A 12,414-nucleotide genomic window follows, 5' to 3' on the forward strand; every position below is an offset into this window, starting at 1 on the left:
GGCCTTCAGAACCTATGTCGAACACCAGTCAAATTGCGATTCATTTAACTGTTTCTGCCTCGACATCTAAGGGAAAGGACTATAGGCACACTACGGCTCTTCAAAAGCCAAAGCCAGGGGTCAAATTTCCATACAGGTATTCGAGTTTAGAATAAGATGAGCCCAAAGTGGGTAGGAGAGACTCCTCCTCACAAGGCTGTTTTTAATCAGTCATTTCCCTGGAGTAGCACACAATCAATGAGCTCTAAATCCTGAGGCTACCTGCGCTCCTAGGAAGTCCTGGGAACATCATTACCGAACTTACAATTGAGCATCTGTGAAAAAATTAGAGCAGAAATTAAGGGTAAGATAGGTTAACTTCGGAAGTCTTACTTTGGTACTGCTTCTTAAGACGGAGGTAAGGAGATAATTTCAAATGTTTAAAAAAATGAATATTAAACCCAACTTTTTTGTATACTTTATTCTTTTAATTTTATTTTATTTGAGAGTTGTAGTATACATGTGAGGATTTGCTGCATAAGTAAATTGCACGCAGGTGGGGTTTGGGCTTCTAGCGAGCCCTCTGTCCCTCTAGTAGTGGACATGGTACCCAATGGGTGATTGTGTGCCCCTTATTCTCCCCCCTTCGTCCCTCCCACCCTCCCTCCTTCAGCAGTGCCAGCATCTGTTGTTCCCACCTCTGTGTTCACGTGCCCAATGTTAAACCCAACTTCTAAATCCAGATGTTACTCTATTAAGAAATTATATATAAACAAGCTGAATGAAGTCATTATTGATTGATGTTCACCAGAACAGTTTCAACATATGTATTATGTTGAGAATGTACACGTAGGTCCGTTTCAGCATGAGTAAATAAATGGGAAGATTCTTTCTCGCCATTACCACTGTGGCAGAAGAGAATGGAAATCCCATGTGCTCCTTCAGTGTGACTGTAAAGTCAATTGTTGCACTGTGTCTTCAGCAAACGTACACAAGGAAATTTAGTTCCACTTGATAAGACACATGCTTAATTGGCTTTAAGAAAATAAACCAAGGTAAAGAACGATGTGTAAATGAAACAGAGAACTTGGCACTTGACTGTATGGAGCCTGTGAGCCATGTGGCTTAATTAGGGCCAGTTGGGATCATTTAATGATTGCTGTCAGAAGATCAGATTTAATTCTCCTTATAAGAAGACCACAGTGGGATAGAGTTAAACAAATTGTCATCAGAGGTTTCAGATGAACAAAGCCTTAATTAGGTTGATTAGGATGCTGTAAAGAGATGAAGAGAAATCGAAAAATTGATGAATCACTGACTTCCATATTGAGCCACATATAATAGCAATATCATAAAAATTTTAAGACACTATTATAACATTCTGAATATCACATGTTTTAGCACGTAAGATTTTTCTGTAAACTTTCTAAATGCATAAAGTTTAACTAACAATAAAGATAAATGACATTCAATTTAAATAGCAGATGATTTATCTAGCATTTCTCATTAATGTGCAACAAAAAGCATTGGCAGGAGAACAATAATATTTCTTCCCATTTCAAGGTCATTTTTAAGTGTTAAATACATTGGGAAAGGAAATTATGACAGAAGCAAATTATTGTCAAAGTCATAATTTTCAATTATTTATCTTAACAGTTGAACGTAGAGTAAAACAAAGCCTTTACTTAGAGTGTCCTTTTAACCATCATACCACAATCTTAATAATATTGTGATTATTTACCGATAATAATACTCAGGACTACTCAGGATCTACACATTTCAAAGACTAAAATATTTTTCCCATGTGCTGTGTATACATGTGCACGTGTGTGCACGCACACACACAATGGTAAGACCAAAAAACGTATTCAACACATCCAGGCTTATGAGGAAAAAAAAATTTTGGCTAGGCTCAGTATCTCAGCCTGTAATCCCAGCACTTTGGGAGACCTAGGCGAGTGGATTGCCTGAGTCAGCGGGTTTGAGACCAGCCCAGGTACCTTGGCAAGACCTCGTCTCTACAATAAATTAAAAAATTAGCCAGGTATGGTAGCACGTGCCCATAGTTCCAGCTACTTGGAAGGCTGAGGCGGAAGGATCGCCAGAGCCCAGCAGGTCGACGCTGGGGTGATCATGAGTGTGCCACTGCACTCCAGCCTGAATGATAGAGTGAGACTCCAACTCAAAAAAAAAAAAATTAGAGCAGTTCCATTTTACTAATGAAATATGATAGATAAAGATTAAGAAAACAATGAACATACTTTTTTCTATCAGGATCATACAATGCTAGGGAATTCAGATTTTTGTCCCAAGAAGAGAGAAACATATAATATCAAAGTAAATCCCACTCAAGCTTCACTTGCTTTGGAGACTGACAATTTGGTTTCACTGGTGTGGATATTGTATAGTGCTTAACTTTATTTGTTCAGTAATGGCAACAAAAATCCAGTTGCGTGTGCTTATGAAGAGGTTACAGCTGAGGAACAGAACACAATCTGGGATGCTAGATAGTAGCTCTTGCTTTGTGATGAAGAAAGGTTCAGGCTCCACCTTTGTGGTAAGCTCTGCCCCATCACTAAGTGGCCTTTGAAAGAAAGTGTGGCGACTGCACTGTCGTAAAGAATTAGGAAAACAAAGACATAATAGAATCCTGAATTAAATGCTTAATATGATGTGGAAAGACAAAAAACCAGGGCAGGGTGGAAAAGTACGCAGATCTCTACATCTTTAGACCATTTGGAGTTTATTTTGTCATGGGACTGGAGGGGGCTGTTTTAGCTGCAGTGTAAAAAAAGTGTCCGAGACAAAATACACCATGGATAACTGTGACAGAGGCTGTGCTTCTCTCGTGTTTATTACATTGTTTATAATGCAGTACACTTGTTTAAAGGTATGTGTCTCCTAAATTCTGAAGCTGTGTAAATAAAGTGATTCATGTCAGTGCTGGTGGCAGGTTAGGCCCACTTATGAAATTAATTGCAGGGGTTTGGAAAACGAGTTCCTTTTTAGCCTTATTATATTTCTGACATACATTTCATCTCCTTTTGTCCTTGGGGAAAGATATTAAAGTAGGACTAGGAGCATTAATGTAGAGTTTTCAGCAGCCGTGGTCATTGGGAAAATTGATATATTTCCCTAGTTATTTCTACTTTTGCAGCCTGAAGCTCTTCCATGGCTGATACATAAGAGAAACTTCCTAATTTTTATAACATTGTACATTTTTTTCTTCATATAGTGATTGTTTCTATAGGATCAAGGGAGCACTGTCTGTTATCTATTTATTAGCTTTGTGAAGTGAGTTCTTCACAGCATATGAAAGGACTACACAGTTTTCACTTGATAGCCTTACTCTAGGATAAGACTTTCACTTTATACCTCAAAACTGAAGCAGTCATATGAGCAAGAAGTCCATGAGCCCAGTTCTACTGTGTACCCAGCATTCACATATAGTACCACATTTAATGATCATAACCATCCTGCAAATGAAAAAGACTTTTCCCAATTTTGGGTAGAGCAAGGAAACAGCTGTCACAAGACATTTAGTCAGTCTGTAGTCACACAACATCTAAGCGCCAAGCTAGGGTTCAAACCCTGAGCTTTCTGACTCCAGAATTTATTCAGCTTCCACCTCTCAGTATGAATTATTCTAACTCCACACAGGAGATGCTATATACATATGATGAAGAATTAAGTGAGGTTATCCATCTGCTTCTGTATAAGCAAAAATAGGAAAATATTTTTAGAAGCAGTCATTAAATATAGCAACTGAAGAAAATATCTCAGTTGAGAAATACAGATCTTAATAAACTAACTCAGCTAATCAACGAATAGTTATTAGCTCTATTTGCTTAGCACTGGGATAGTTACAGGGAGTACAAAGGTGAAACCAGACAGGTTTGACTGACAGATTAGACAGGCAAACATGCAGTTTCAATTGTGTCGTGGGCTTGGTGCTGAGACTTTACAATGGGAAATTTAGGAAGGTGTGGAGTACTCCCTGAAGAGGGGAAGACGGAATGGAGGAGAAGGAAGGAAGGATGCACGATAGAACATTCCAGGCAGAAGGAATTGCATAAGCAAGGGCCCTGGGTAAGAAGGAACATGGCAGGTATAAGAAGTAGAAAAGGTAGTCAAAGTTATTTATTATTTATATATGTAATATTATATTACTGAGACTTGAAGATGACTCAGAATTTATTCTATCAATACTAACTTGGAATAAATTGAGAAAATAAACCTGTGGATGCCATGATGGTTTTTTCTAGTAGAAAAGAATGGCTGTTTTTGTATTATCCTTAGAAGGACGAGTCTTGCTATGTGACTTTAAAATGAATTCAGATTGTACTCATAGCTAAGAAAGTAGAGCAGTCCATAAAATACATGATAAACTTAAAGAGAAGTGAAGTGAATTTTGGGACCAAGTATTCCTCAATTCATAAGACATCACACAGTCAGATATCAGTAAGAATAATAATTTGGTTATATCTTTTGACATTCAGAATAGCTCTTAATGAAAAAAAGTAAAAATTTCACTTGTTCCTTCTTAACCAAAATATAATTGCACACCTCAGTATGTCTTTCAAACACATCACAAAGTCGTTAAATGTACCTAGATGCAACGTAATGAGCAGAAGTTTTCCACTTAAAAAGATAATGAATCATTTAATTGTTTGAACTAGTGATGCCAGGGTTGCAGCAACTGAGCTTATGATCATTTTTGTTTCTTGCTAAATATCTATTTTATATTTATTTAACAGTATTAATTCTTGTTGTGTGGTGCAGTGTGCTCAGTTTTCAGCTTTGAGTTTTTACAAAACACTGTGTGAGGATACTAGTGTCAGTGAAAATGTAAGTCAATGAAAAAGTTATTTGTGAGTATGAATAAAAAGAAAACAGCATTCTTTCTTTGCAAACTGACATCACATATTTTAATGTTTTATCATTATTCATAGGCTGTTTTTATTTAAGTGACTACATTGTACTTGTAGCAAAATACATGCTTTGCAAAGATAAGTTTAGCAGAAGAGAATTAATTTCTTCCCACATCTTCTAATGTGGCATGGCAGTCTTACTCTAAGATCAAAACACGTAGCTGAAGGTTATGTTTTACTTCGAAATCAAAGTGTTGTGGGAAGATGATTGAAATCTGATGATGACTCAGATCCACTTGATATGTGGTTTTCTTCCTACAGAAACCTTATGGTAGAATGTCATTTCCATGAGAGAAAGAATCTAACAGTGATGAGATTAAATAGTTTCACTACAGACGGAAAGTTGATGCTATTTACTTTGGTTTCTAATTTGAATTTTTTAAAAAAACTCTTCAGAGCCTCAGTAACCATAAGAATCCTTTTTCCCTCAATATACCTCTTTTTTAAAAATTCAAGAGCAGACCAGACACGGTGGCTCATGCCTACAATCTAAGCACTTTGGGAGACTGAGATGGGAGAATTGCTTGAACCCAGGAGTTCCAGCTCAGCCTGGACAACATAGCAAGACCTTGTCTCTACAAAAAATAAAAAAAAAATAAGCTGGTCTTGGAGTTATGTGCCTGTGGTTCCAGCTACTCAGGAGGCTGAGACTAGAGGATTACTTGAGCCCAGGGGTTTGAGGCTATGGTGAGCTGTGATCGTGACACGGCAAGTCAGTCTGGACAACAGAGTGAGACCTGGCTCAATAATAATAATAATAATAATGCAGTGCAAACAAATGAACAATGCATTTTACCACGTATTAACTTCTTGACAGTTTCAAGATTCTGATTTTTTACCAAAAGTTATGATTTATCCATTGTGCCTCTTTGCTTGTATAAAATTTCTCACTTGCCTCAAAGGGTAAATTCAGATGATATGGCTGCATTCACTGTATAAGTTGACTTTTGTAGGGCATAGTAGACAGTACTTGAGATCCATCTGCTACTTCACCAAGTAAACTTGTGTCTGTTTTCTTATTTTTATTTCTTAAAGAAGTTATAATCAAACACTAACCTAGAGCTGAACTGGATTTTTCTCAGGTGTTTCAAAGATGAAAATTTAAAATCACGCCCAAGTCTTGTCTCCCTCATTGTCCCTTATCTGAACCTCTCCCAGGCCCTGTGTGTGGGGTATGCAGCTCAGCCTCTCAGACGGTTCTGCTCAGAGAAGGAAGTGGAGAGTTTTGGTTCCCATTTTGCACTTCTGGAACAGTTTAGGGAAGGAAGCACCTTTACACCTTTTATTGTTCGTGGTTGCTGACATCATATCCTTTCCTGACCAGTCTGTGTGCGTGTTTCCTGCCATTCTGTCAAGATTCTTCTGGGCTACTGGGAGGGATTTGTAGGAGGGAAGGAGGGAGGAAGAGGGCAAGAAGAAGGGAGGGAGGGAAGAAAGGAGGGGAGAGGGAGGCATGTGTCACTCAAGAGAACTTGTTTGTAAATGAGAGAGCCCGTTGGGGGAATGAACTTTAGCATCTGTCCAGAAGCAGTTCTTCACTTGGGTCTCAAACCCGTTAGCCTTCATCTGTCTGCCTATGCCACACTCCGAGTGAACAGAAGCCCGCCTTAATGAAGTTCCCCTTTTTAGTAAGCAGCTCGTTTTTTCTTTTATTTAGGTTGGTAAAAAGAAAAAAATGTAGAAGACTGTAACTCTGTAGAGTATAACTATAATAGACCATTTCTTTTTTAATTACTGATTGTTTATATATAACTCTGTCATTTTCCGAGAGTGTTTCTTTCATGTGGAAAAAAAGTCGTGGCGGGACTGCTGGAGTTACTTTAAGCTTAGGGTTGGTTGTACATCATGAAAGTGCTCAGCACAACATGAAGTCTCCTACGTGTGGTATAGCTATGATGTTCTTTTTCTCATATACATATAGTACAGTGCTGCAGATTACCAAAGTTAGATAATCTTTTTCTCTGCCCGCCTAGGCCTCCTGCAAATTAATACTTGAAACTGACCTGACCATATAGTTTTTGCCAGAACGTCAGGTTAGAGAAATTGTTATGAGAAGAAAACAACTTGTGAGCTACAGTTGACCTTCCTAATTCTTTGGATGTTTTCTGACAGCCTTGAATTGTGGTGACCCGTAATCAAACGTTTTAAGCCGCATGTCTCTTGACACACTTTACTCCATGAACAATTCCCAGTGGCATCATTACCACGTGTCCTCTGCATATGTACTTTATACAAATGTCACATGTTAGAAATGTTCAGAAGGCAATGTCTCAAGAAATATTTATACAGAAAACAAAGCAATAGTTTAATTCTATTGAATTAAACTATTGTTTAATTTAAACTGCAAAATAGCTTAATTCTGCTTCTCTCTATGTTACTTTGCATATTTCCAAAAAATATGTATTCAATGGCATTTTTATCAACACTTTTATATATATATGTGTGCACACATACGCTTATCTATTTGTATACACATACATACATTCTTTTTAGCAGAATATTTTCCATCATGTTTAAAAAAATTTTTTTAAAGTCCTTGCTCTGCTGTTTTGAAAAATCATCTTGCTCCAAAGTTGTGAAATATGGGGTGGTGATAAGGAGGAACTCTCCTCTGTCTGGCTCATCAGAAACTCTGTCTTTCTGGGGAGACTTTTCTCCAAGGCTGTTTCTCTGCTTGTTGGGGATTTGCATTTGGAAATCAGGGGCTGTAGACGTCCTCGTCTCCTCTGCCTTGTCACCACACTCTAATCTGTTCAACCTGACCTTCCACCTTCAAGTGAATAAGCGCTTAGGCAGGCAGAGTCCTGTAAGCCGATAGTGCCACTGGCCCCAGCTACATGAAAGGAGAGGAAGTTGTCCTATATGCGTTGGCTGGGGATTCATGGATGGGGCTTGCTGTGATAGAGAAAGCCTGTTTGTCTCTCTAGGGTCTTGCACATGCATGGGAAATGCCATTCTAACGTGCTGCTTGCTTCTAAGGTAAGACTATAGGAAGCGCAGGAAAGTTGCCCAGTTGAGTGATAGTTAAGATCGTTTCTAAAAATAGATGAACAGTGTTTGGCAATATCAAATACACGATCCAATTGTGCTTTTTGAGTTTTCCTGTTTTAATATGAATTTGATACGTCTTATGGTAGTTTTTTCATGCATGTTTGTCAAATGTGTGTTATTTCTATAACTCTTGAAAACTTCTGAACTACTTATAATTAAAAATACAGCTGGAGTAATAGTTTGTTTTATGAGCACTATATGGTCATGATGTTACTCAACTCAGAGATTCTGAGAGGCCGGACTGAGCTGCAGTTATGTAGAAAGGTGCGGGGCAAAAGAGAATGGATAGTCTTAGCATTGAAGCAGCGCTTAATCCACCGGAACTAATTATATCATAATAGCTTTTGCAATTAGATAATCGCTGAAAACTTAAATAAAAAAAAATTTACTCAACGTGATAAAGAACTTTAAAATTAAACTAAAGAAATCAAAAGACAGCTGATGATCAGACGGCGTACATAACAGCCTTCCTGTTCCAAGAACTTTGAATTGGAGCCAAATAATCTATTAAATGGCCAGAACATTGGCTTAACGTTACATAATACATGTGGGAATTTATCAGGTCCGTTGTCAGACACCAACTAAAATAAACAGGGAAATTCTGCACAACTTGTAAAGTAGTTGCGTTCATTGACATAAGAGGGGACAAAATAATTGAAGCTGTGGCTTGCAAATGAAGAAACGATTGTGTGGAATGCCTTCTTGTTAACGTTCACGTTTCACAGCAATTTGTTTGCATTATGTACAAATATTTTCAGATATGATTTAAAGCCAAGGAAAATACATACTTTTAAAATTCTGGGTTCCTTGTTTATCTCATGTTATTGATGAGCATTTCTTTATTTTAATTCACAACCTGGAATGCTCCAGTATATAATATCAAGCTTCTGTAATATTCTTACTCCCCAAAGAAATATGATATGTATTTTTTTAACATTTAAATGTAGAAGACTGATGGCTTGCCATAAAATTATGATTATTTTATAAACATATTTATAAACATAAAATAATAATCTTAATTTTGCACCATTTCTTTTCTCTCAGTGATTATCTTTTTTTATTCTTGTCTTCAAGATATAGTTTAAGGGCTTTCAAAAAGAAAAGATCTCACTGCTGATAGATGCTTGTAATGTAAGATTAAATAATCCCATATATTTTTACTGTGTTTTTATAGCAGTGATCTTTAAAAAATAAGATTAAAGGATTTAGATTTAAATTAGTTGACATTTACATACACCAAATAGCACTTTCATAATCGTCCATCCTATTTGCATAACGAGGGACGTTATCACCTCTGCTGTCAAAACAGGAGATTGTTTTCCCTTCAGAAATGAATTAGCTGTCCTACTTAACATCCACAGGTACATAAAGGTTCATTAACTCTCTGATTTAGGTAATTTTTCATAACAGAAGTATGAAATTGTCGCCTAATTTTATTTTAAAATATTAAGAAAATTTTTACAAAAAATACATTTCAAGTATTGGGTTTTAAATCATAGTTTTTTCTCATGTAACTGACTTGTTAAATTACTTATGAGATTATTTTAATTATAAAACACAAACCATTTCTACTTGATATGCTCCTGCCTGTGGTATACCTTGTACTTTTAATAAATGATTTTTTCATTTATTTTATTGCTTTCCTCCCATAGTGTTTCTTTCTTTATAAAATTAGAATATTATGGTTCTTAGGACACTGGCTTGCTATGCGAGTGGTATTTAATTTTTCTTTTTTGTTCAGCAGGAACGAATGCAGGATTTTGGGAACTGAGCTGTGCAAGTGCTGAAGAAGGAGATTTGTTTGGAGGAAACAGGAAAGAGAAAGAAAAGGAAGGAAAAAATACATAATTTCAGGAACGAGAGAGAGAAGAAAAACGGGGACTATGGGGAGAAAAAAGATTCAGATTACGAGGATTATGGATGAACGTAACAGACAGGTGAGTGGGTCAGTTTTTTCTGTTGTTATTTACATGGACAGTTTATTACATTTTCTCCAGATGTGTGAAGGATCCTGAAAACATTTTGAATCTGTAAACATCTATGAAGAGAAGTTTTGGTGAATTCAATGAGACCAGTTTAAGTGCTAATTGTCTCTTATGTGTAAAGGAAAAGAAAATCACTCTATCTATTTAGAAATAGAATATACACATTCGTGCTTATTCCTTTTTTACTTCAAGATGAATTTTTAATGGAATCTGTACTCCTGTGACATGAATAGCTTGATAATTAAGAGTTAATAAGCATAACATTGCTACATTGCACGCATCAGCAAACAAAGATATTCTTATATTCGTGGGAACTAGACCTTTTGTGGTCATTCATTTAAAGGTTTATAACATGGGTTAAATATCTTGCAAAAAATGCTTTTATTTTATTCACAGTAAAAGAGACTTTGAAATACATGTAAAATATTTTAACATTGGGCTGACAACCGAGAAACCACCCACACAGATATTAATAACTTAAGACATATAGGCAAAAACTATCAGTTAATTCATACCATTTTCTTTAAATCTGAATTGGATAAACATAGAGGCAGATGGCATTATAATTTTTTTTCTAGAACCCCAATGATAATGTCTGTGGGATACAATTAATCTATTCTGAAGACTTTACACATCCACATGCTTATTTCAGCATTAAAGATTTGTATATCATGAATGCTTGTGACTTGACTCAAATTTTTTTTTTTTTTACACTTGGAGAGGCTAGATTTAATTAGGTTATACTGTGTAAGGTTAGCTCAGTGGATTGTACACATTCTAATGCTAAGTATCATTTAATGATCTTGACGAGAAATTCTAATGCTGCTGGATCCTGACCATTGTATCCCGGTTTTGGAAACTTAAGAGCAGACGTGACTTGGCTATGGGACTGAAGAGTGTTCAGCCTGTTGCCCAGTTACCCTGAAGAGAGCTAAAACAACAACCTTAAGGAAGGCCCCCCAGGCTATCCTTTCCCCAAAAATAAAGACACTCATCTCCCCTGTTGTCCTTTTTTATCATTTTGAGACTAGAACTGATTTGTTTTTTACATTTAATGTTGTTATTATATTGACACTTTTCTATTCATTATAATTTACACATTTGATTTAATGTGCAAATTATAATGAATAAAAATAGTTCTTTATGCCATCAAAGGCAGTATGCCCTTAAAAATTAGAGAAGCTTTTAGGTTTTCAAGTATATACTCCTTTTAAGTATTATATATTTTAAGGTGAACATGACTTGAACTATTTTTGTCTGAGCAAGGCTAAGATTTATCATGGATTCCTTTAATGTTTTCGTACCCATTATTTATTACTATTGTTCTAACCAAAAAGCAATAATGCTGTCAATACAAAGCCATTTTTTTTAATTGGCTTATAGTTTGAAATTGAAATTAAGATTGAAATACTGAACACTGTATATCACTGACTGTTTAAAACTTGTTATTTTGACTAGAACCTACTTGGGTACAGTAAAAAAGTATATGAATTAGCATTTACACTTCATTAATAATACCAGGTAATTTTTAAGTTCATTAGATTCATTGTATTTTCTTTTGCTTATAAAGATAGAAAAAAAATTTTGCAGGTTGAATTCATGAGTTTTCATAAAACTCACACAGGGATGCAAAGTTTTGTTTATTTTTATGTTTATTTTTATGAGTATATAATAGGTTTATATAATTATAGAGTACATGTGATTTTTTTGATACAGGTATACAATGTGTAGTGATCAAATTAGGATATCCATCACCTTAAGCATTTATCATTTCTTTGTGTTAGAAATATTTCAGTTCTACTCTTCTAGTTATTTTTAAATATACAATAAACTCTTGTTAATTGTGTCACCTTATTGTGCTACCAAATACTCAATTTTATTCATTCGATCTAGCTGTATTTTTGTACCCATTCACTGCTACCTTTCCCAGCCTCTGGTACCTATCAGTCTTCTCTCTATCTCCATGAGTTCAATTGCTTAAAATTTTAGCTCCCACATGTGAGTGAGAACACGCAAAATGTGTTCTTCTGTTCCTGGCTTATTTCACTTAACATAATGTCTTCCAGTTCCATCCATGTTGCTGTAAATGACAGACTATCTAGGGATATAGAAATTTAACATCATACTTTTGAACTAATGATTGAACATCTTTTCTTAATTTAAACGTAGTTGCATCCACAATTGCTGTTACTCTCACTCATATTAGAAGTCATAAATTATTTAAATTCAGCCTAGTTTGACTTCTTTTTAATTCTGAAAATGGATTTCTTGATTTTATTCTGTGGAATTTAGGATCTATTTCTTCTTTTCTCCAGTCTTTGTATCAGTCAGCCCATTAGTTCAGCACTTTTAAGTGGAATGAAACCTGCCATGTCCATACGTATATTTTTTTCAGTGATTGTTTTAGAGGGTCATTGACAGTTTAAAGCATCTTACATGTAAATGTTTGTCGTGCATATTGCTCACCT

At 35.7% G+C, this 12,414-nt stretch overlaps 1 protein-coding gene across 8 annotated transcripts in view; it reads left to right on the forward strand.

Annotated features, from left to right (window-relative positions):
• The window catches only part of MEF2C (myocyte enhancer factor 2C), a 178,487-nt gene that overhangs the window by 66,859 nt on the left and 99,214 nt on the right, over window positions 1-12,414 (forward strand). For 4 of the 8 annotated variants that reach the window (XM_021719503.1, XM_021719515.1, XM_021719500.1 and 1 more), the window contains one exon: window positions 9,703-9,898. In XM_021719503.1, coding sequence (XP_021575178.1) covers window positions 9,845-9,898 — 54 coding nt within the window. In that variant the 5' untranslated portion in view covers window positions 9,703-9,844. Of the gene's footprint in view, window positions 1-9,356; window positions 9,899-12,414 lie in introns of those variants that run through there. The other 4 variants (XM_008072466.2, XM_021719517.1, XM_021719511.1 and 1 more) reach the window with 2 other exon arrangements.

Source organism: Carlito syrichta, unplaced genomic scaffold, assembly GCF_000164805.1.
Source record: "Carlito syrichta isolate Samal-C Ts95f unplaced genomic scaffold, Tarsius_syrichta-2.0.1 Scaffold115580, whole genome shotgun sequence".
Lineage (NCBI taxonomy): Eukaryota > Metazoa > Chordata > Mammalia > Primates > Tarsiidae > Carlito > Carlito syrichta.